Source organism: Pipra filicauda, unplaced genomic scaffold (genome assembly GCF_003945595.2).
Source record: "Pipra filicauda isolate LSUMZ 115617 unplaced genomic scaffold, ASM394559v2 scaffold53_size3534045_pilon, whole genome shotgun sequence".
Classification (NCBI taxonomy): domain Eukaryota; kingdom Metazoa; phylum Chordata; class Aves; order Passeriformes; family Pipridae; genus Pipra; species Pipra filicauda.
The window spans coordinates 3,442,254-3,467,467 of NW_024104687.1; the positions used below are offsets into that span (position 1 = coordinate 3,442,254).

The following is a 25,214-nucleotide window of genomic DNA, read 5'->3' on the forward strand; positions in this document are numbered from 1 at the left end:
TGCCCGTGGCGGGGGCTGGACGTAAATGATCTTTGAGGTCCCTTCCAATCCAGACCGTCCTGGGATTCAATGAAAATCAGCCCAATATTTAAAAGAAGGGTTTATGCTTTTCAATATTTATTAATTTCAAATTTCACAAACGTGGCTGCTTTTACAAGGCTTTTTTTTTTTTTTTTTGCGAGGTGTATTAAGTAAAAAATAGGAGTGATGAACGGCACCGCTGCAGAGTCGCCTCCTGGTACAGCTCCGTGTGTACACCATGGAATCATGGAATGGTTTGGGTTGGAAGGGACATTAAAGCCCATCCAGTCCCACCTCCTGCCACGGGCAGGGACACCTTCCACTAGCCCAGTTTGCTCCAAGCCCCGTCCAACCTGGCCTTGGACACTTCCAGGGATGGGGCAGCCACAGCTTCTCTGGGCAACCTGTGCCAGGGCCTCCCCACCCTCACAGGGAAGAATTCCTTCCCATGAGTGTGTTCCAAACCCAATCATTCCTGACTCGCAGTTCCATACCCGCCCCAATCCCTGGACCTCCGTCGCCCCTTGGGCCTACACTACCCGTGATGCCCCGCGGCGCCGCCGGAAGCGGCCGTGCGCGGCGGCGCGCATGCGCCGTGGCGTCGGCGGCGGTGTGTCCGTCATGGCGGCGTCCATCTCCGGCTACACCTTCAGCTCCGTGTGCTACTGCAGCGCCAACAGCAGCGCCGACCACGTACGTGCCCCGCGCCGCCAGCCCGGGGCCGCGGGGACACCCCGGCACCGCACACCGAGCGGCGCCCGCGCTGCGGGGCTAGCGGGCCGCACCGCCGACCGTGCGGCCCGGCCGCGGGTCACAGCGGGCGGGGGCGGCCCCACACGGGCGCGGCGGGGCGAGATGTGGGATGTCCGGGAGGGATGTGGGGTATCCCGGCGGGATGTGGGGTGTCCGGTCTGTTCCCCCCGTGCGGGATGTGGGATACCCGGGATGTGGGGTATCCGGGTGGGATGTGAAGTGCCTGGGCGGGATTTGGGATGTCCGGCATTCTCCCCTCGGGATGTGGGATGGCAGGGCTGTTTCCTGGGATGCGGGCTGCTCGGAATGCTCCTCGCGAGATGTGGGATGCCCAGACGGGATGTGGGGTGTCCAGGCGAGATGTGGGGTGCCCGGGCTGCTCCCCCCAGAATGTGGGATGCCTGGGCAGGATGTAGAGTGTCTTGGCTGCTCCCCGGGATGTGGGGAGTCTGGGATGTGAGGTGTTCGGGATGTGGAGTGCCCGGGCTGCTCCCGGGGATGTGGGGTGCCCTGGATGCTTTCTGCGGGATGTGGAGTGCCAGAGGGCTGCTCCCCAAAGGATGCGGGGAGCCTGCTGACCTCCCCCCGGGATATGGGGTGTCCGGGGTTCTTCCCTGTGGGATGCGGAGTGTCCGGGCTGCTTCCCGGGATGTGGGGTGCCCGGGCGGAATGTGGGGTGTCCGGGGTTCTGCCCCCCGGGATGTGGGATGCTAGGGGTGTTCCCTGGGATGTGGGGTGCTCGGAGTGCTCCCTCCGGAATGTTCCCGGCGGGGCGGGGCTCCCGCGGGACTGGGGTTGCAGGCAGGGAACACGTGTGTAGAAGCTCCGTGGGTGGGTTTCCCGCAGCCTCGACTGACCAGCGCAGAGCTGGGGTGTTCCCGAATCCCACGGTTTTGTTGGCATGATTTTAGGCTGAGCTTGCTCTTTAGCTCTGCACCACCATCTCGGTGCTTGTGCCAAAACCACACAATTCCTGCTCAGTCTCCTTCCTCATTTTGGGTAGGGATGGAGAATAAATTACTTTATTTTACCTTTAAATTAACATCTGGGTTTTATAATCCCTGTTGATGTTCAGGGTCCAGCCCAGTCTCCACACAGAAATTTGAGTAAGGCTCTGCAGGTGTAACCTCCACTTCCCTTGGATTTGCAGGAGCAAAGCAGCCTTGTGCTCAGGCCTCCTTCTCATCCCTTTGGGGCTGGGGCAGAGCCCTCCCTTCTATAACGTGTTTCCCTTGTGTAAGTTGTGTGTAGAATGTTATTTTTGGACAAGCCATCCCTGCAGTGTTGTGAAAGGATGTTGGCAAAGCAGAAAATCAGCCTTGGTGAACCTCAGGGCAGGTTGTACCCACTGCAGCTCAGATGTGTGCTTCAAACTAAATCTTTGGTTCAACTTAAGGGCTGACAAAGTTACAGTAAATGACTGTATGCAGTGGATTTCTTTCCATTTTTAGTCCTTTTATTTTCCTTTTAAATTGTAGGAAGGATTTCTGCTGGGAGAGGTGAGGCAAGAAGAGACCTTTAGCATTAGTGATTCACAGATCAGCAACACTGAATTTCTACAAGTGATTGGTAAGTGATGTAACTTTGAGACATTCTGAGATTGGCACTGCTCAGGTTTTAAGTTCTCAGGACAAAATTTCATTAAGAATCACTTCACCTGTGAGACCATCACAGGGTGTATCATATTTGCCACAGTGTCTATGTGTTTGTGGTTGTGAGGAAAGGAAGCAAACCTTTGCTAGTTACAGGAGTTTTGTGCATCTCCTTGTGTGAAGAAAAGATTGTTTATTGGAGACATTTATCTGCATTTCATGATGGAGAAATTGCTTACTTAGCTGTTGGTCCTGCAGAGAGTTTCTCGATACAGTTGCCTAAATACAGCATGTGCTCAAAGTGAAATGAATTCATTGCTTGATTTACTAAGACTGGAAAGGGGCAGATTTTCAGTAGAGGGTTTGGATGGACAGCTGGGAGCTGGCAACATCATAAACTGTCACAGCAAGACTGGACAAGAAATATTTGTCAGACAATTTGTTTGACTGGCACAAGGACTCTGCAGCTGATCCGTGTGAAAAGTGAAAGAAGATTGAAGCTCTTGCTGTTAAGTGTTAGTTGAATTAGATTTTTCATACATGAGTGAGAAGCTGTTGCATGTTTTTAGCTCTTTGGTTTGTAGAAAGTAGGAAAGAAAAGGCCTTTTTGTTTCTGTATATATAACCAGATGTTAAAATATATCTAAACCTTCTTAAAAACCCAAATGTGTCCATACCTGGCTTTGTGAATCTGATCCCAGATAACAAAGCAGGGTCTGCATAAAGCTCAGGTAACACACAAACATCTTTGGATTGACTCTCAGTTGTTTTTCTGACACAGAACTGATGATTTGAAGTGATGATGGTGTGCACAGTGTGCACAGCAATCCAGAAGGTTGAGTAGTTTCCTGTTCTGGTTATTCCTAAGAGATCAAGAGTGGTAAATTGACTGAAGTGTCAATTAATTAATTAGTTAGTTGAGCTAAATTACAGAAAGTAAAGGCATAGCATTTTTTGTGTGTGCATATAATCACTATCAGAGCACTGTCTGAGGGAAGCAGCTGATAGCTCTGTGTGTTCAAACTAAACTGACAGAGCCAGTCACTTTTTGAAGTTTCTAAAGCAGACACTGCTCTGCAGTGGTCACTGATCCTGGTTATTGTTGGCAGTGATGTCACCAGCTGCAGCCTTGGCCTGGTTTCCTAAACCAAGTGTTTGTGGTGTTAAAAATCACTCCCTTTTTAGATCACTCCTTTGTCACATTATTAGTTACAGTTACTTTATGAAAATGGAAATTACCCACCCATAAGGACCTTCTGGATATTTTTTTTTTGTTTACCAGACTTTTACTTCAATATTTATTTGTGAACATTGACTCTTGAACTCCCAGTCCGGCTCAGGAGACTGACAGTTTTGTGGCACTGTTGTCACAGATGAATTTTAACTTCTTTTATCTGTAAGATCAGTGGTGATATTTGAGTATATATGTGTGTATATACAGAATACATGCTATATCTATAAATAAACCAATGTGTAAGCCTTAAATTTAGAATGTTGGCTGCTTCATGTGGTCTGAGCAGGAGGCTTGTTGCTTCCTGTTTTTCAAAACACGAGGTCTGTGTGGCAATACCATAACCCAAGGATCAAGTATGTTGTTGCAGTCAATATATTTCCTGGAAAACAGTGGTCTAAGCTTCAATAATTGCACTTACTGGCTTTGTTAGCAGATTGTTTCCTGCATGATGGTGCAAAAATACTGGAGTTGATACAATTCTATACAATTCCTAAGAAAGCAGCTCTCACAGCAGCATCCTGAGGAGTTCTTGCTAGTGAGGATGTACAGTTTCTTGGGCAGTGGGCCTGGAATGGATGCTCTGGGCCTTGTTTTGATAGACACTAAATATGCTGGGATGTTAATGTGTGCAGTCTGCTGTTCCTGGGAAGTGTGATCCCAGTGTGACTCTGCTGAGATGGCAGCCCTGAGCAGCAGGTGGTGTGTCACCCTCCAGGAAGGAAGAGTCTGAACAAAGTTGTTGCTAAACGCTCCAGTGGGGTTCTGCTGTGGGAGCTGGAAATATTAGTGCTACATCATCATAGAATCACAGAATCATGGAATGGTTTGGGTTGGAAGGGACCTTAAAGCCCATCTCATTCCAACCCCCTGCCATGGGCAGAGACACCTTCCACTAGACCAGGTTGCTCCAAGCACCTGAAAAAATAAGTCATGTTTGGTGTTGGAGAGATAATGGGGATTGGATTTTTACTCTTTTCTTACTCATCTCTGAGATTACTGCCATGTTACAACCTTTGCTCCTTAAATAAGCACGTTAGCATTTATTGCAACCTTTTCAGTGAAAAAATGCTGCTCTGAGTTTTTAATATCTCATAGAACAGAATTACAAATTGCAGCTAAGTGTTTTGAAATGGGTTTGAACCCCTTTTGTCATTACAGACTGTTTGCCTTGCCTCTTGAAACACTGTGTATAACATTACAGTGATTGCCTTCCCCATCCCTTTTTTTCTTCTTCATTGCTGCTGTAACAAAGTGTCTGTGAATGCAAGTAAAGTGTTGTGGAAATGGATATCCAAGAGAAAAAATGCTTTTGTGAGGAGGTTACAACTATAGTATTAAAATATTATTGTGTGTATTTGAAGCTCCTATATCCCTGTGTATCTGAGCAAGTGTGTGTCTTATTAAAATATTTCCCTCTGTAAAATGTCAGATTATAAAGAGAAGCCAGTTTTCTGGGTATGGTGCTGTGTCATCAAGTGTTGCTGAGACATTAAGGGCAGTGTGTGGTCTGACACAAATGTTTGTTTGCTCAGTAGCTGTGATGTGGAAAGTTCATGCAAGATATGCCACTGTAATTTCCCTTTGCCTTAAGCAGCTGGACATATATCTCTTTTTTTTCTTTGTTGTTGCAGAAATCCATAACCATGAGCCTTGTTCAAAACTCTTTAGGTAAGCTTTTTTTGTTGTCTTCCTGTGTTGGATGCAGAATATAAAAATAGGGAGCTCACTGCAATGTATTAGCATTTCAAATGTCCCCACCAGTGTTTGCTCATCTGATGGTATTACAGAAATCCATGGAAATGGCACCAACCATGACAATGAAATTACGAGATCACAGTTTTAGTAGCACTTACCTTAGGTTGGAAGGGGCTTATTTCTCTGTCTTCTTGAATTTCCATCTTGGGTAGCTGGTGGAGGTAGAATAGGAGTCAGTTCAAATCATACCACTCTGATAATGAGGATGGATGTCAAAATCAATTGAAATCATTGCAGTTTTAGGTTGGCTCTGCCTGGGCCTGGTGGGTCACAGCACACCCTGGTGCCCTAACCCTTGTACCTTGTGGGGTTACCAAGTTGTTTTGTGGTTAGTTGTACTGACCTGCACCAACTAATTATTCTGAATCTTTCAGCTTTCTAGTGATTTTTGCCTTCTGATCTTCTGAACTCCGGAATTTAAATTAAATATGGGGCTAATGTATTCTATTTAACAGCTTCCATCTATTTACATGTAGTCTTCATTTGTTAATACAGTGATGGCTTCTAAAGCGCTGTCTAGAATTCCTTTTTAGAAGGAATTCCCAATTAATCTCCTCCTGTCTTTATTTGGAGATTTCCAACCAATTAAGAAGACACAGTAGCTTAGATATTATGATTGACAGTGGTTGCATTAAGAGAAAAGCTGCAGTCAGTCACTTGCTGGTTGATAATTACAGAGAGGGTACTCTGAAGGCAGTGATTTAAATGCTGCAGACTCCACACATGGAGATAATATCCCAGTGTCTGGGAGGCTCTTCCTGGATCCCAGGGACGCTTTGTGCAGCGCATATCCAAACGGATCACGTTCCCTGCTTCCCCCCAGTCAAGGAATGGGTTGTTAGTGCCTGAGCTGATGGAGGGAGGGGAGAAGTATCCCCTGTGTGCTGCTGCACAGGAAAACGGTGAATCCATTCACTGCAGAGCACGAGGGAAGCTCTCACAGCTCATGCACCTTTTATCAGTACCAGAGCGTGCTGTTGGTTGTTCTGCTCCACTGATTGTAGCAGATGCTGATTTGGGCTTTTTCTGCCTTGTCCTTTTGACTTAATTGTAGCCAATGTGAGGCCTGTTGCTCATCCACTGTGTTCTTGTAAGCTGGCACTGCTGATGTTGGGTATGACAGCCTTGGTTCCAGTGCTGGTACTGAATGAGAAGCAAGGATTTTCAAAAGACTGATTTCTCTGTCTGTGGAGTTTTCAGATGGATGTCTTTCATTACATACCAGTTGCTCATCCTATAGAAAAATTACTCTTATAAAGCACAGAGGGAGAAAGAATTGCATAGCTACTACTTACCAGAATGCATAAATAAATACTGTGAACATGAATTGAAAAGATTATGCAAATAATACGTATCTCAAATTAGTAATTAGTTGTAGTCTGAATTTTCACTACAACTTGCATCTTGAAGCAAATGCTATTTCCACCCTTATTTACCAGCCAAGTACAGAGCTCAGGATTTTCTCTTGTGTTTTTTACACCCCCACATAAGAGCTGAGATCACACACCTCTAAACCAGAGTGTTTTCCTGCACTGCTTGAGGTGTTAGTGATACCAGCTCTTGAAAGAGACCAAGGACTTGGCAGGTAAGGCAGGGAGCAATCTATTTTCAAATGTTTCTCCTTTTATCATGCAGTGTGATCTACTTAAATTTCTAAACCTGTGTGTGTAGGTAGGTGTATAAATGCTTAAATCTGTTGTGCCCTCAAAATAACGACATGTTTGAGCCTCAGTTCTGGAAGCAGAGCCATATGGAAAGACCATGATGCTTTGGATTATTGTGGCCTCTTTTGGCTTCAAGGGTCCAACCACGTGAGTCTAATTGCAGGACTGGAGCTCAAGAAACTGGTTTGAAGTTGCATCTAAAATAGCCCTGCTTCCCTTTCTTTTAGGCAGGGTTTTAATGATTAAAACAGTGCATTTATGTTGATAAAGGTAAAACTCTGGAAATTGCTTTGTATTGTATAGAATGCCACCTATTTGAAGAATGTTCAAAGTGTAAATTGTTTACTTTATGTATAATATATGTGTGTAAACTGTGTATCTGCCTTTCTCTCTTTCTGTTTGGTTCCAGCTTTTATGATTATGCAGGCAAGGTTAACGAGGAGAGTTTGGACAGGATCCTTAAAGACCGAAGAAAAGTAAGTTTTCTCTCTTTTCCTCCTGTTCTGGTCATTAGAAAGACTGGGTTTGGAAAACAAATGAACAGAAAAAGGTAATTAACTAGGAGAAATATTTTCTTTCATAAATCTGATGGTTTGTTTTGATCCAGGGCTTATCCTGTACAGAAGTTGGTGGATTTGTGGTGCTTAGGTTAAACCGGGGGCAATGTCTAATTTCCCTGAAGAAATGTGAAGGATTTAAGCGTAGGTCTCCAAAAGTGAAAGGCTGCATTAACCCACTCAGATTTCTGAGCTAAAAATGTGGCCTAATGATTGTGTACTTTGCTGCTGAACCCACCAAAAATGCAGTTGATCTGAAAATCTGTTTGAAAGAGTTCATTTGAAGGTATTGTAACGATTTAGCCTTGTAATTGCAATTTTTGCACTGTCAGTTTTAAACTGAAAAAACTCTCCCATCAGTTATGTCACAGCTTATGGATGTTTAAAGATATTGTCACAGCTCTAAATCATGGTTGTTAGTAGCACAACCAGTATTAAGAAGATTAAATTTTATTAGTTCTTTGGAGAAGACTCAAACCTTTTCTAATTATCCAAGAGTTGTTTCAGAACTGATACATCAAAGAGCAGAGCTGAAGGTGTGGTCCCTTATGTAGTGAAGTGGTGGAGTGAGTTTCCAGTATTGAATCCTGAATTCTGTGACCCTATAACTCTACTCTAGAACATTACAGAGGATACTAAGTTCCCCCTCAGGAGATGAGGCAAAAAGCATAATTTAAAAATGTTAGTCTCCCACTAGTTTTCACTGGAATGTTATTTTTTTAGGATCTGCCTTACAGGGAGACTGGCAAGGTGCATAATCTGTGGGGGGAAAGTAGGCAAAACCAGAGAAAATAAAACTTGAAGTGTCATGTGACTACAGTATCACAGATTTAATGACATTAATTGTCATAATGTCAAAAAAGAAAGAAATACTGCTGTCTGGGAATAAAGACAGTCTTGTATTCTCTTTTATTAGCAAACTAAGCAGGCTTTATTACATTCAGGCTAAATAATTTAATATTTAATATTAAAAAAGTTAAAAACAAAGCTTCCTGTTCTTTTATTTAACATGGGAGTTATATTGTTTTATAATTGACAGTTGTGTTGTAACAGGATGCTACACTTGTTTTGGTGCAAAGGTACAAATCTCTAGGAATTCTATTCTTTTAATAGGTGCAAATCTCCAGGAATTCAGTTTGTTTTGTTGTAATAAAGCTTTTGGCTAATTGTGATACCACAGTTTTAGCCACTTTATTCTCAGGAGGTAAATGTGTATCTCTGAGTTAACACTTTTCTGATGTACTTTGATTGCAGAACGTTATTGGATGGTACAGGTTTAGGAGAAACACGCAGCAGCAAATGTCATATAGAGAGCACATCATTCATAAACAGCTGACACACATCCTTGGAGTGCCTGATCTTGTCTTCCTTCTCTTCAGCTTCATTTCCACTGCAAATAACTCAACACATGCTTTAGAATATGTGCTTTTTAGACCAAACAGAAGGTAAGCCATCTCTGTATATGAGCCAAGCCTCATTTTTTGCTTCTTACTGCTATTCTTCAAACTATTTAAAAGTTTGTACAATTATATGTAAATTATATGTTTGTCTAATAATGTCTTGGGGTGCACTTGTTAGTGTAACAAGCCACCACTTGTTAGTGATGGCAGCTTTTTTCCCTGTGCAAATAATTTATGAATTAAAGTTGGGGTGAGCAAAAATTCTTTTCAGACTTTAGGTCATCAAACAAACAAAAAATATATTTTAAGAGATATCAGATGTCAGTACCATGTTTCTTATAGTGCACCTGATTGTGTCTGTGGTAGTTCAAGTGCACATTTCAAAGGTCCTAAGAGGTATGGAGGTAGGAATTTTTGATCCTGCAATTATTTTGAACCCAACCTGTAATATTTAGCAGCTTTTATAACAAACCTGATGCAGAAGCTTTAAAATGAGAAGAGTTGTGATCATCAGAGAGCTGGAATAATATAAGGCCATTGTAAGGGATCTTTTGCAAATGAATTAAGAAGTCTTTCTAAACTTTCTCTGCAGGTATAATCAAAGGGTGTCGCTTACTATTCCTAATCTAGGCAACACTAGTCAACAGGAATACAAAGTTTCTTCAGTGCCAAATACTTCTCAAAATTATGCCAAAGTTATCAAGGAACACGGGTAAGGATTTTTCCTTTAAAATGAATTAGTCATCCAGCTCCACATTCTGCACCTCCCAAAGAATACTACAAGGAAAAAACTAGTTCAGGAGAAGAATGGTCAGTTCTTACTGTGCTTTTTTCCTGCTTAAAACTGAATCTTTCAGGGAACTCGGTGCACTCCTCAGAAAAGCAGAGTTGGTGTGGCCAGTCCATGCTCTGAGCCTTCTGGCTGGAAGCTTCTGGTTTGATTTCCACCCACCATCCACCTCCCCAAGGAATTCCGTGTGCAAGCTTAATTTAAAACTTGAACTCTGACTCGGAAATCTTGTTGTTTTTCTTAAGAATTTTTACTTACATGCTGTAAATGCCAAGTAGCTTTTCTGACTGTTAACAATCAAATTATACAAGCTTAAAGATTTCTGCATAAGTTTAATCTCATTCAAATGAGACTTTGTTGTTCCAGAAGTAATTTTGGTATTGAAAATGCTGCTGTCCAACTGGATCTCGACAGTATTGTACGTTTTTAGCAGCATACTATTGCTAAAATAGCATATTTAGCAATAAAATACATTTTAGAAATACAGAGATAGACTGCTTAACGGCAACTCAAAGACAGCATGAGCTAGGAACCTGTGTTGTCTTTTCTAACTGATGATTTCTGCTTTGCTTCCTTTTTTTAGTACTGATTTTTTTGACAAAGATGGAGTGATGAAGGACATCAGGGCTATCTATCAGGTTTATAATGCACTTCAGGAAAAAGTACAGGTAACATCCTTTACTTCATATTGGTCAATATGTCTGTGGCATCTTTTATTCATCCTTTGGTTAAACCAGGAGTGGAGGGGATGGAGATTTTTAGAGCTCATAAAGAATTATCATGAACCATAGGAAAATCAGTCTGATTTTAATAAAGAAATATGTCCATTTCTATTTAATGTGTGCACTTCCAGTCTGTAAAAGTGGTTGGTATGAATATCATCAATTCTTTCTCTTTTTCAAGTAAATGATTCAATACTTAGGGATTTCTGGGAGGTGTTAGTTATTTTTAAGAGTATACATTGAAGAGAAGCCTTGCTGAAGGCTGTAGGGATTTGCAGAGGTTTAAAAATGACTTCTGGGTATGAAACATCAGCAGAGCTCCATCTGTTAGTTAAAACTTGTGTGGAGCATGAGTGAATCCTGCTCCAAATGTGCCAAAGCATCTGAAAGTGCCTGGAGTGTCAGATCTACTCGATGTGTGCCTGTCAGTTCACAGCTTGTCCTGTGTGAAGAGCAGCGTGGCTGTGCTGCCCCAGGAGCTCACACAGCTGCTAATTGTGCTGCAGTCACAGCTTGTTCCCAGGCTTTCCCTCTGCATCTGCCCTGGGGGGATTTGTGTCTCTGCTCCAGCTCAGCTCTGCTGGTCTGCTCATGGAGCAGGGAACGAGGCAGCAATCCCTCCAACCATCCCCTGGCCCTGCCTGCACAGGGGAGCTGCTCTTTCTCAGTGGGAAGTTGCTGCTTCCCAGCCTGCTTTGTAAGGTGGGTAAGGCACACACAGGGAAACTTCAAGGGATAGAAAAATTTATCTTCAGAGCTCTGTTTCATCAGCTTCTGGCATTATTTGTAACACTGCTTATGCCAAGAGCACGTATATGCTTTGTGCTCCTGCTGTTGTTTGAATTACTGGATCTGGAAATGGAAATGGGGTTGTTTAGCCTGGAGAAAAGGAGGCTCAGGGGGACCTTATTGCTCTCTACAACCACCTGAAAGGAGATTGGAGCCAGGTGGGGGTCAGGCTCTGCTCCCAGGGACCAAGGGACAGGACAAGAGGAAACTGCCTCAAGCTGCTTCAGGGGAGGTTCAGACTGGGTATTAGAAAATGGTTTTTCACAGGAAGGTGTTGGCACAAGCTGTGCAGGGAAGTGGTGAAATCACCATCCCTGGAACTGTTCAAAAACACGTGGATGCCCTTGGTTTGGAGGTGAACATGGTGGTGGTGCTGGATTGATGGTCTCGATGATTTTAAACGTCTTTTCCAACCTTAACAATTTCATGATTCTCTGATCAACAGGGAGTTGTCTTCCTACCTTTTAGAATTTTAACTGTTGTATCTCACTGTGTAAATCATGTACAAGGTTTACAGAGCTCAAAACTAATTTTGGCGTTGACTGACTTGAGGAACTTTTACCTTTGAAGTGACTGTCTAACAGAGAATGTTACAGGACTGGAAATCAGTTTTCTGGTTAAGCAGCTTAGACATGTATTTGCATTATTCCCCAATTAAACTTCTAAAAATTAGATACAGAATTGAAAGCATAGTTCATGTTTTTCAGTTCTGCAGGTAAGGCCACTAAGAGTCACCTTTTGGAGAAGAAACAGCTTTTAGGGTTGTGTACTCTTCAGAACTGATCATGGTTAATGATAATGACCAATACATTGAATCACAGAATGGTTTGGGTTGGAAGGGACCTTCATGATCATCTTCTTCCACCCCCTGCTGTGGGCAGGGACACCTTCCACTATTCCAGGTTGCTCCAAGCCCTGTCCAACCTGGCCTTGAACACTTCCAGGATGGGACACTTACTAACTTTGGATCTTATTACAAATCTTCTGTAATGATGAATTATTTGGAAATGCTTTTCCTGTAATGCAGCAGTTGGGAATTGGCAACAGCCAGTAAAGAAAATGATCTTGAGCTTAAATATCACACTCTGATACAGTGAAGTCCTGCTTTTAGTTTTGTGCTTTTAATGGCTTCCTGTCTGGTAGGAGCTTTATTAATGTTGTCATGGAAATATTTCCTATATTTTTGCACAATCTTAGCATATCTTATGTTTTTCTCCCAGGCAGTATGTATAGATGTAGAAAAAAGTGAACGTGTTGTTGAATCTTTTCAAGCTGATGTGAACAAGTTAAAAAGGCAAATCGCACAGAAGAAGAATGAAAAAGAACAAGAAATAAGTAAGTTGCCTTTTAATTACTTTTTTTTTTTTCAGAAGCAGATGCTGTAAGTACAAAAGGTTTTGTAGAGTTAAAATAATTTTTTTTATTCCTGATAACTCATGGGAAAAAAGTCCCATTGGGAAGTGTGTATGATGGATTTACGTTGCATGACACTGGAACTGTGAAAGTGTGTGGGAAATACTGCAGGTATTTCTGCTGGAGTTCATGCAGTGCTAGCAAGCTTAAAATATAGGAGAGAGACAACACTGTAGAGAAAGAATGTGAAAGTAATTTCTGGAAATAATACAGGAAAAGATCAGCTGTAGGAAAGGAAAAGTGGAAGAAACAAATCTAAACACTGGAGAGACTCCTGTTGCAGGAAAGAAACAGGGTAATGTGTTTACAGAACAGGAGCTATCCATGGTTTTATAAAATCTTCATTCCCTTTCCCACTCTCCATTCCCACTCCCATTTCCTGTCTTAGTGGTGAACATGTTTAGCATTGAAATACCACTTCTCAGTGTTGAACTAAATCTTTTCAGGTGTTTGTTCATCTCCTTTTGCTGCTCCATAATTTCCTGAATCAGTGAGACTTGTGTGAGCATATTTGCCTGGTTGCCACACTGTCCCTCCTGCCTAAAAATTGAGTGTCGCCTCAGTAGACTTTTGCTTAGGAGTAGATAAGTTTTGTGGAGAGCTCAGACCTTTCCAAGGAGACATTGCTGATCCAATTTAATTTGTGATGGCAAGGGAAGACCAAAGGTAGAGAGTAGGAGCAGAGAGAATAGACAAATGGGAAGTAAGATTAAAACCCAAGTAATTCATAAGCCAATTACATATTTCAGCAAACACTGCCTCTTTTTTTATATTTGAAGAGATAAGCAAATAACCAAATTTCATCATTTTAGCTACAAGATGGCTTTTATTACTTGTGTGTCCTGTTACCTAAAGCTGTGTCTGACACTGAAAGATGATTTAGGTGGGTGAACACCCTAAACTCTGCAATGGCCCTGCTGCTGCCATGAGTGGATATTTTTTATTTGCTCCAAACAGCAAGGTACTGTTACCACATGAGCATTTCAGAGCACAGTTTGATCTGTCAGCCCAGGTTCTCCTTCCTCTGAACCCCAGAGATAAGGTAAAAGAGCCAGGATTAGCTCCAGACCATTTAAAAGATGGAAGTGCATGAGTCACTGCTGTTTCCTGCTTGGCTGTAGATGAAGCAGGCAGGGAACTGCTACTATGGAGAAGTAGAGGTGGGTATTTAGTGTGCCTGGAGCTGATCCAGTTATATGGAAAAGCTGGGGGAGGAGGAGGAAGAGCAGCCTGTGCTCACCTCTAGGTACTACTAGTGAGATGCAAATGCTGGACTGAGAATTCACCCAGAGCAGATAATCATGTGAGAGGGCTGAAACAAGAAAACATGCAGCTTGTAACCCTGCAATATTTTTAGATGTGAGTAGTTAAATGCTGAATCTGGCCTTGTGTTCTCTGACTTGCTAAATAGCAGGAGAATTTCTTTGGTTTTACTGAGTTAAATATTCCAGGTAATCATTCTCCGGGCTGGAGGAAGAGGGAGCATTTGATTTCAATTCCTGCAGTAGTGTTGTGTGAAAGCTTGTTATTCTTACAAACTTTTGGTTAGCAGGCTGTGACTTTACACTGCAGCATAGAAGTCAGTTGAGACTTTATTTGCCAGATCAGTGAAGTAGTTTTGTACACGTAAGGTGTTCCAGGCTATGGTGAGTGCTGTGCACTTCCCAGGTGCCAGGAAATCTCCCACTGCAGTTCTCACATTGTGGCCCAAAAATGGAGTGCTGTTACACAGCCACTGGAGGGAATATGCACCTTTTATTCCTAAGGGACATCTCATTGACTTGATGAAAGGAACTGTTCACCCTTCATTTGTGTTTTTCCCAGAAATGTGGTGTTACAGTAAGTAGAGCTGATCCTATTTTGGCTGTCACTTTACCTATCCCAGTGTCAGTTCTGACAGGTGTCTGGAGGTTAATAACCATTTAGAAACCAGTCAAAAACTTCAGTCTCTCCCAGTGCTTAACAACATTCCTGCCAGGAAGTTTTTCCTTGTGTCTGATGTACATAACTTACCTTTTCATAGCAGCCTCATAGGCACCTTTGAAGAGTGAAACTGTTTCCTCAAGTCTTCCCTTCTCATCCCTGTTATTGCAGCCTTTCCTCTTAGCTCATAGTTTTTAGATCTCTAAAGAGTCCTTTCCTTGGAGTTTCTCCAGTTTTTCCCTGTTTTTTAAACTGTGGTGTTCAAAATTAGGTGTATTCCAGTCGTATTCTTGACCACTGCAGTGAAATAATACATACCTGTATCTCAACAGCTGAACACACTTCATGCATGTTGATATTTATAGTTGACTTAGATCAAGTGTTTCTTTTCTGCAGAGGGATGCAACTGTTCCTCATTTTGTAAGGTTTTACAGTTCATTATTCCTGTGCATGTCTTCCTTAAAATATTTGCCAAATCATCTCATTTTAGATGACTTTTACATTCCTGTTCTGATAACCCTGTTACACCTGCAGCTCTAATTCCATCACTTAGGTTTTTAAAGAGAGTACGGATTTTAAAATAATAATTTGAGGGAAGAAAACAAGGTAATGTCTTTGCAGGTGTTCATGAGATTGCCCCCAAACACAAGGGGCATTGGAAGAGAAAGTAGAAAGTGGTATTTTTAAGATGGAACATCAGAAATCAGCTATCACAGATGAAAAGTGAGTCAAGCTTTGAGTACTGAGTAAGACACAGGTGGAGAGGAGCAGCCACGATGAGCCCTAACTGAGGTCACTGTGCTCTTGGATGTGAGAGGGAACAAAAATACAGAGGAAAGATGAGGTGGAAACATCCTGTAGCTGTGCTTTTTGGGAGCTTAAACTGGAGGAAATGAACTGTACAGGGTGACTGTGCACATGAAAACGTAGCACGCCTGCACTTTATTTGCTTTCTGACACATTTTGTTTTTGAAATGTGATCACTGGGATAATTGGGTTGTGCTGATACTGATGAGTTCTATGGCTGCACTGCTAAATTTAGGGCAGTTTGTCACGCTCCAGGAGTAGGATGTAGCAATAAGCAGGATTTGATGTGATGGTCAGGGATAGTGTATTGATGACTATATAAGACAAAAATCAGAATTAGGAAAGATGAGCAGTGGAGACTGAGAGGACAAAATCAAGTGCTGGAGTTGGAAAGCAATGCCAGGGATGAACATTTAATAACAACCAGAAAGAAAGCAGAGAGGACGGCGCCGTGTGGGGGTCACAGCTCGGGTACCACATTGCCAAGAAAGCATTAAGTACCCCCATGTTCTTTGTTTTGTAGGAATGCAGCAAGCAATTTTAAGCAGGCAAATGCCAACAGATAACTTGGAACCCATGTTTGTTCCCCGGATGTCCTACACTGGGTTTGCTGTGGAAGGCTGCACGCTGGAAGATTCGGATGTCTCTGATCCTCCCCCTCCGTACTCCGATTTCAATGCAACCAGCCAGGACAGTGCTGCCGGCCCCGGGCTCCTGGACAGCAGTGTCTTCATGCCTCGGCCTCAAGCAGTAGGTTCTTCCAGTTATGTGTCCACAAATGCAGGATTGAAATATTCTGGTAATGGAGCATCCATGCCATCTTCCCAAAGAGCGGTCGGTGACAATGTTGACGAATCAGAAGACAGTGATTATGAGAATTTGCTTGAACCCACAGAGTCCTCTGACAGTGAATACTCACAGACAAGGGATTCACGACCTCCAGCACATCCCGATGGTGATTCCAGGAACACTCAAACTTCTCAGATTTGATGGGGGGGGGAAAACAAAAGAATCCACCTGACACTGTTTTTTCATAATTGTTACCGAGAGACTTTGGGGATTTAACGTGGAGGAGATGAACTACACAGGATTACTGTGCACACAAAATGTAGAAGACTTGCACTAGATGGTTTATTCACCTTGTGATACATTTTGCAAGTTTTATAATGGAATCATTAGGATAATCAAGTTGTACTAATACTGATGAGGTTCATGGATGTACTGGTAAATTTAGGCAAAATGAAATTTATAGAGATCTTGTAGCTTTTGTTGCCATATTTTCTTTAAGACAATAAATTGGGATGTAGTAACTAAGCACAGTTAGTCTACAGATAATGTTCTCAAATCAAAACTTACCTCTTGCACTATCATGCCTTGAATTTTAATTTTTGAAAGGGAATAAATATATCAGCCGCCTTCAAAATAGCTTTCGATGGTAAGCCAAATTGGCCTTTGCAAGCAGAGAAATCTTGATAATTCTGAGAAGCCTGATTGGAAAAGATGTGGTCAACCTTCTTCTGTGGGCATGCTCTTATCAGAGGAGGGCTTTGGTTTGACCTTTTTTACAAGCAGAATGTGTCTCACTTCAACTGATGGTTGCCTTTTTTTCTGTAAAGGTTGAGGGGGGGGAGTTGGGATGCCTGGTAAATCATCCAAATGAATGTCATAAATATAATTATTCTGGTCTCACTGGGTTTACAATGACTTTACGCCACACTGGCCTCATTTATTGTCTCATTGGTTATTTTAGTATAAATACAAAGTGCACATGCAGGAGTAAATGACCGACAGAAGTAGTAAATTCCATCATGATTGGACTTTGGAGTCTGCAAATTGCAAACATCAGAGACTGCTTCTTGCATTTTATTTGCATCTGAGTATTGGATTTACGCTTCTAGATGAGTTTTTTATGTATTAAATAGGGGGATAGGGTAGGAGAAGATTGTTTGGAGAGTCCCCTGGGTTTATTACCTCTTTTCCTCTGGGTGAAACGTGTAAATGATTATTTTAAATTGAATTACAGCTCTTGTCAGAAAACTGCCGTTTGGGATAAATGAAGTGTGGTATATTTAGAGAATTTCATGTTTGGATGCACTTACTTTTATTTAAATACTGCTTGTATGCTAACGTTGCCCAAAATATGTGAAATTGTGCCACTAAGAAGTTTGTATTATTGGACTTTATCCCTGATGTGTAAATGAGAAAATACACATTTTAAGATGAGGTTATCTGCAGCATTTATCACTCGAGGTGTCAGTAACCACTTCCTTGGTTTACACCCAGAACAGCAAAGCAGTCGCTTAAAAATTTCAAATCTGTCAGATTTACACACTGAAATTTTATTCTTTTGGATTGGATCTGTAGGCAAAAGTCTGTTCATTGCCTTCTCCCTGACCTGTACTAAATTAAGCAAAATAACTTTGGGAAAAACGAGATGTTAAAATTGCCACTCTTCTTCCGAGTGTTTCCACCTTTAAACATCCAGTGCTCTGGTTTTAACTATTTTACATTGTTCTCATTAGCCTTAACTTGATGGATTTTGCTTTGGAGTGTTGCAGTCCATGGGACAGAGACCTTGCTCTGGAGTTTATGCCTCTGGCTCAGGTATAAACGTGTCACTGTTGGAATCAGGATTGACAGGTTGGCAACCACTGTCTTTTACTTTTATTCCGTACAGAAACCTGCAAAATGTACATCTCTGACAAAGCAGTTAAATGTGACAATAAAATCTTATTTAATCCTGTAGCATAGATTTTAATACTTGTCCAGTTCCACCTCAGTGAAAGAACTCACTGGGCTACAGACATGCAGCTCAGAAGCGGGGGTTTGTTAAGGCTGCTCTGTTTGGGGGACTGAGGGGGAGAGGGCAGCACTATGCCATGTGTATTCCATGTTTATGTTGATACAAGGTCCTTGAATTCTGGGGGTTTTATACCAAAAACTGCCTTGGTTTTACATACAACATGTAGGTGATCTGTGGTGCGACCTGTGTGTCATCCTGCCCTGTAGCCAGCGCCCATCTGCAGGTATTTTCATTTACCGTAGCTGCTGACTCATAAGAACAAAGGGTATGGGTTTATTTATTTATTTATTTTTAATTCAGATGATATCCTGGCAGAAGTACACGTGACTGGACTTCGCAGTTTTCATTACAGTCCTGCTAAATATAGCAGTGTGGGGTTGTGATCTGCCTGAAGGCAACAGGGAGCGGCTTTAGTCATAAAACTGGAGCTTCACACCCGTGAAACAGCAGTTTTCCACATCTGACTCATGGACGGTCTCTCCTGGTGATTCCCAGGAGCACAAAGCCCAGCAGCAGGGCCTGCAGCCGTGTCCTCTCACTAACAGGGAGGCAGCACTGAGGAAAAGCTACTGAAAACTGGCATCTGTGCCCTTCAGTTCCAAGTCCTGCAGTTTTCCTGGTGCAGTGAAATATTTTTCGTTTTAGTGCTGTGAGAAACCTGGAATTGCTGTTTATTTCCAAATTTACTTTGATTCTCCCCCAATTGTTTATAGTAGAAGAACAGGAATGTACCATATGGAGAGACTCAGTGAGTTAGAACTCTCACATATGCTTACAAAGGGAAGCATCACCAAATATTTCTGAAATTAGCTTGGATTGACACCACAGGAGCCTCCAAGTCCCCTCTTTGCTTAGGGAGTGGTGTGTGTTGTCAGAAGGACACGTGAGCATCGTTAATTTTGACATATTCGTGACTCTGCAGGTTTTGAGTTCATGTCTCACATCTCCTGACAGCTCAGGATCATTTCAGTGCCTCTGACATGTCCTGAGTTAAAATTTAAAGGGAAGCTGTCACTGTTTAATGTAGCAGCAAAGTAAAATAAACAAACTGATAAGATTTCCTGTTAAGTGGGAAGATGCTTCAGACTATACTGAACTTAACTAGAATCACACTGAAACTTGGCTTTTTTTGGTGCTTCAAGGTTTATTTTAAGCTTTTTGATAACAGACTTGCTTTGCTTGGCTCTGCCGTGGTTCTGCCTCTGAGCAGTCCGTGGATCAGCTTGAAAGGTGTTGGCTTTGAGGAGAATCTTCCCCCAGCTTTCTCTTGGTGTGTAAAATTACACTGGTTTCACACGCACATTTCTCTGTCAGATCTGTGTGGGGGTATTTGCATCTGTGTGAAAAACCTTTATACTGCTCGCTTTTGCAGACCTGGGAAGAAAACAGAGGTTTCATTAGAGTTTCATTAGCAAATTGGTAAGTACTTGGACACCTTCCAGTGCCTAAAGGGGCTTCAGGAGAGCTGGAGAGGGGCTTTGGACAAGGGCCTGGAGGGAAAGGACAAGGGAGAAGGTCTTCCCACTGCCGGACGGCAGGGTTAGGTGGGATATTGGGAAGAAATTGTTCCCTGTGAGGGTGGTGAGGCCCTGGCACAGGTTGCCCAGAGAAGCTGTGGCTGCCCCATCCCTGGAAGTGTCCAAGGCCAGGTTGGACGGGGCTTGGAGCAACCTGGGCTAGTGGAAGGTGTCCTTGTCTATGGCAAGGAGTGGAAGAAGATGATCATGAAGGTCCCTTCCACCCCAAACCATGACCTGTCCCAGCCTGTGGTCAGAACAATGACAGGAACATTTGTCCCCCTCGGGGCGCTCCTGCAGAACTCCCATGTGCTCCATGTTTCACACCTCGTGTAGCCAAGCGTAAGGATGTTTCTTCAGGTTGTTGACTCTTGTGTTTTGTTTTTCTTCTCTCTTAACCATAAATAACCTTTTATAGTATTGCAGCATCTCAGCCGAAGTTCCTAAGAGGAGAAAAAAGGAGATTCTCTTGCTGTGAAGAAAAATACCTGTGGATTCCCCTCTGGCAGTTTATTCCCACTGGTGGAAGCAGAGAGGGCTGTCTCTTTTACTTACTAACTTCCATCAAAATTGGATGGGGAGATAATCATTGTTCACGAGGGACAGAAGGGCTGGAACAGGTGAAAAATCAAGGTGTTACTTGGAAACCCTCCTCCAAAGGGAGCAAATCCTGCACTCCACAGGTTTGTAAGGCAGGGAGGGCAGAGGGTTGGGAAAGCTCAGTTTACACGAGCTCCAGGCTCAGTGAAGTGAGCACTGGGAGATTGTTCTCCTTACTTTGAGAGAATTTCAGGTTCAGCTCCCCAGAGCAAGTCCTGCAAGTGAAGATGGATGTCAAAGCAGGTCAGCTGGATCCAGTAAAAGAGCTGCCTTCAGGAAAGAAGGGATCACCACAATCGCATTGGCTTCAGCGTGGGTGGGTCAGGATTAAATCCAGGAGTGGGCTGTGTGCCAGTGGAAATCTAGGAGGTTTTTCCACCTAGGAAAGTAGATTTTTTTCTTCTCTCTGACCTTTAAACAAGATACTAACTTGGAGCTCTTTATCTTTTCTCTAAGCGTTGTCCAGGGAAAACAAAACATTATTGCCTTTTCCAGGCTTATTAGGGAAAGGTGCCTGCTGAGCTGTGCAGAAGGAGCTCAGGGATACCAAGGCTGGGAAAGCTGCTGCTCTGCAGCACTCCAGGTCGCTGCAGGGTTTTGCATTAATTATTTCCATCTCTTCTGGGATCCTGTGGTGCCAAGCCATGCTGGGGGCTCTGCTGGCACCAGGAATCTTGGTACTCACCTGTACCAAAGAGAAGAGTTGGTTATTTCCCTTATGTGGATTTGTGTACCTTGCATTTATTTCCTTTGGCTTTATTGGAGAAGATGTTAGGAAGGGTAGACCTGAAAACCCATAAGAGACAAGTCATTAGAATAAACATACAGGTGTTTTGAAATTCTTCCATTATAAGCAATATGATTTAAAAAGAAAAAAAAACACTTCCACCAAAGTTATTTTCCTGCTCAACATTTTGCTTTGGGCAAATGTGACTTTTTTTTCCAAAGGAGGAAAACCAGTACTGCTAAGAGTTTTCCCTTCAGAAGGCCCATTTCCACCACGAGGATTGTTCCTACAATTTTTTTTTTTGGTGCCAGTTTGTGATTTCTGACACATTTTCAAGAGCAAGAGGCTGCTGTAGCTGTCATTTTGGAGGTGTGAGCAGGAATCATTGGTGATCTGGAGCACTATAAAGGAATTACTAATTTTAGCCATAAATGGAGTAATCTTAAATAAAACATTCATATTCAGGACTTATGGGAAAAGTTGATTAAACAGAGTGATGGCACTCCAATGCTGTGGCTGTAACTTTCTGGTCTGAGTAGCTGGAGTGCCCAGCTGAAAGGCAGCATGGGAGGCACTGTTTGCTATTCCACAGGTTTTTATCTTTAAGCCTGTGGAGAGGTTTGAATCATGGAAGGGTTTGGGTTGGAGGGGACCTTAAAGATCGTCGTCAGTGCAATAATCCAAGGCTTTGGCGTGCAGGAAGATTAATGCTTTGCTGACTTTGGGTATATGAAATGAGCTGTCACCTGCTAATAATAACTCCTAACGAGCTGATGTTAAATTTAATACAGCCTGAATATTTGAAAGAACAGAAAGCTGAGCTTTCCAGGAGTGTGCATCAGCCATGCAGTGAAGTGGGAGTCTGGATTCCCACTGAAATGAAACCTTTGTTTCATTAAGTGCTGTTGTGCAGGTCCCTCCTTTTCCTCTGATATCAGAAATGCTCAGTTGCACATTGAATCCATGGTGGATCTTTTGCACTCTCAGAAAGCACGAGGAATGCGATATCCCTGCTCCCAAGGGCAGTTGGGTAATGCAAGGATCCCAGGGAAACCACAGGGAGTTATTTTAGCAAGGAACACAGTATGGAATAGGAGACAGCTGCACCAACACAGCGTCACAGCTGCAAAACGGGAACTGCCTCTTCTACCAGCAGGATTATAGAATGTAGAGAGAGGATGGAGAACACTCCTACTCACTTCAGCAAGGAAGACCTCTGGTTCTTTTAATCCTAGATCCTGCCTTGAATTTTGAAGGGCCATACAATAAATCCCTGACCAGGAAATGGAGAGATAGTTTGAGCAGAAGGGAGCTCCCATGGGGTGCCCACCTCCTGCACCTCCAGAGCCCTCACACTCCTCATCCTCTTGGAGAAGTGCTGGTAAAGTGGGGTGAGGGATGTGCCAGTTATCCTTATAAATGCTTATTCCAGGCATCTCTGGAATGAAGGTTGTTATTTTAGCTGCAGGTTTCTCACTGACTCCCACCCCTGGTCAATGGCTGGGTGGAGGTGACTGGGGTGGGGTTGGCTCTTGCTCTGACGTTTATATGTGGCTGTGAATTGTCCAAATCCAGATGAGGTGTTGGCTTTGGCACGTTTAAGGGATCTTAACCCAGGGAGACCAACCACAGTGCCTTTCCCTAGGAAATAAAAATGGACATGTTATGATGGATGTATGAAACTCAGTGCTGCTCTTCTCATTTTTAGCTGCTCTCCCAGAGCTTGCTAAGCAGGGAAATGTTTGCTTGCCGAGCTGATGATTTCAGACTAAAATCCTTAAATCAAGCTTTTATTCCCGAGTTCAAACTCTGCCTGTTGAGCCTATCTCCAAAAACCTGCCTGTGCCTTGCTGCTGGAAGAGCAGGGAGCCTGCGAGAGAAAGGAGCAGTTTTTCCTGCGCGGCAGAGCAGGAAAAGGCGCTGAGGCTTTAGCAGGGATTCAGTGAGCACTGCTGTGAAAAACCACCCTGTAATTCCGGCAGTTCGCTCCGAGCCGCTCACCCGTGGAGTGGAGGAGCCGGGGAACTTCTCAGTTCATTTATCAAAGCACTTGCAATTCAAAGCAGGTGAAGCACTAAAAAAATATCGAGCAGTGAGAGATCACTCCTGTGGCGCGTGTAGGTGCTTTGTGTACGATCGATGGGGACGGGATGGGACTTATCCTGGGCATTACTCCTGTGCTGACCTTCCAAGGAAGGTGATTGATTTTTGCCAGGCTTAAAAAACAGCCTTGGCTTTCAGCGTTGTGGGAAGGGTCACTTCAATAACAAAAGGTGTTAATGGTGTGGAATTAACCCCCAGGTTTTCGACGGGCTTGCCTCCTTCAAACAGTGGTTTCCAGACACCAGGAGCTCCCCGTGCCAGACCCAATCATGCAGTAAGTCCCTCTGTAACTGGAGTGACCACGGTGGATGAGGCAGAGCCGTAGGACTCCTTTGATCTTAGGCTTAAGCTGACACGGGTTCCAGCCTGTATCAGCGGAAATCCACCTTTGTAATACCCAGCATCGCATGGAAAGCTGAGTGATTCCCTTTATCTGGTTGTCCCAGAAACTCCACCATAGCTTATTTCATCCTTTGCTCTTGGGAATCACAGCTGAGAAGTCCCTCCTCAGCAAGGAAAATGGGTCAGAAATGGTCGCTTATAACTTTTCTACTTGGCTTGAATATTATTTTCTCTGTTCCATTGTTCATGGCTTTGTCATTAAGTACAACTGTTTTGGTTTTATTTTGCCATTTCGTGGTCGGGTTTGATTTGTGGTGGGCACTACAAAATTAGAAGGGATGGGATGCTGAATGCAGGACAAGGGCTCTTCCTCCCTCCACCCCTGCCCTGCTTTGTGTGTGAGAGACTTTGCTGTCCCTTCATCCCTGTTCTGTTTGAATGGTCCCTGCTTTGAAGAGCAAAAAATCTGTCTTTGTGAGACCTTGAATTGGGCAGGCCCTTCCTCTCTATTGTAATGCATATAATAAATGTCAGGCTTTCAATTTCAGTGTTAATGCAACTGTGATGGGATTGCAGCAGAAAGAATGGGGGGTTCTCTTGGTTGTAAAGTGAGGGAAGGTTTTATTCCCAGCAGAGTACAGTGGCTGTGAAGAAGCAGAGCAGCAGCTCTCAGAAGCTGTTTTAACAAAGTAAATGCAAATGAAGACAGAATGACTGTACTTGAGCAACCACTGAGTGCAACTTTCTTCAAGATCACAGGATCACAGAGTGGTTTGGGTTGGAAGGGACCTTCATGATCATCTCCATGGGCAGGGACACCTTCCACTAGCCCAGGTTGCTCCAAGCCCTGTCCAACCTGGCCTTGGACACTTCCAGGGATGGGGCAGCCACAGCTTCTCTGGGCAACCTGTGCCAGGGCCTCACCACCCTCACAGGGAAGGATTTCTTCCCAATATTCCATCCAACCCTGCCCTCTGGCAGTGGGAAGCCCTTCTCTCTTGTCCTGTCCCTCCAGGCCCTTGTCAAACCCCCCTCTCCAACTCTCTTGGATCCCCTTTAGGCACTGGAAGGGGCTCTTAGGTCTCCCTGGAACCTTCTGTTTTCCAGGCTGAACACCCTCAGCTCTTCCCATGAGCTGCTGGCTCTTGCCCTGCCCGGAGCCACTGGACCAGCCTGTGGACACTGCACAGGGATCTGTTACCAGCTCTCTGTAGTTTGAAGCTAAAAAACAAGCTGCTGAATCAAACTAAATGTGTTTTTCAGTCTTAACCTAATCCTTTTAAAATCTTTATTAACGCAAATTAAATTCAAGTCTATGTGTTCATTTTTATTTCCTCTTAGGCTTTATTTCTAATTTGTTTGAAAGAGTGAGTCTTTTAGGACTCATGATACCTTTGTTCCCTTTCAGAAAGCAGCAAATCTTAGAGTTTTCCAACCTATCTTTTTTCAAACCTGTGAGTTTTCATTCCTTTTTCATTTAAAATACTTTCACAATTTAATTTTAAATGGTCTGTAACAAACCCCAGTAGCATTTCCAGTTGGAAAGAAATATGTTATGTGTAACTCAGAAGGGGAAGGGGAATTCTGCTTGCAAAGTGATGGTTTTTCACCAAGGTGGATCAAGTAGGAGCTCAGCAGGATGCTGGTGCTGAAGCACTTTGCTCATTCTTTGAACTGTCAGACAACTGAAGGCAACAGCCTG

General features: G+C 43.3%; 1 protein-coding gene across 1 annotated transcript; it reads left to right on the top strand.

Annotated features, from left to right (window-relative positions):
- The first annotated feature begins 624 nt into the window (after positions 1 to 624).
- On the top strand, positions 625 to 18,165 carry ABRAXAS2 (abraxas 2, BRISC complex subunit). The gene is made up of 9 exons (XM_027726435.2): positions 625 to 714; positions 2,253 to 2,343; positions 5,232 to 5,268; positions 7,429 to 7,495; positions 8,831 to 9,021; positions 9,569 to 9,688; positions 10,350 to 10,434; positions 12,498 to 12,612; positions 15,944 to 18,165. The coding sequence occupies exons 1-9, from the start codon at positions 643 to 645 to the stop codon at positions 16,408 to 16,410; spliced, it is 1,245 nt and encodes a 414-aa protein (XP_027582236.1). The 5' UTR covers positions 625 to 642; the 3' UTR covers positions 16,411 to 18,165.
- The last annotated feature ends 7,049 nt before the right edge of the window (positions 18,166 to 25,214 follow it).

What these genes read in the sequence shown, in the direction of transcription:
- ABRAXAS2 (XM_027726435.2), top strand. Translation starts at nt 643, where the DNA reads ATGGCGGCGTCCATCTCCGGCTACACCTTCAGCTCCGTGTGCTACTGC. An exon ending in AAAGTTATCAAGGAACACGG is followed by an intron (nt 9,689 to 10,349) that starts GTAAGGATTTTT and finishes TCCTTTTTTTAG; the next exon opens with TACTGATTTTTTTGACAAAG. An exon ending in TGAAAAAGAACAAGAAATAA is followed by an intron (nt 12,613 to 15,943) that starts GTAAGTTGCCTT and finishes TTTGTTTTGTAG; the next exon opens with GAATGCAGCAAGCAATTTTA.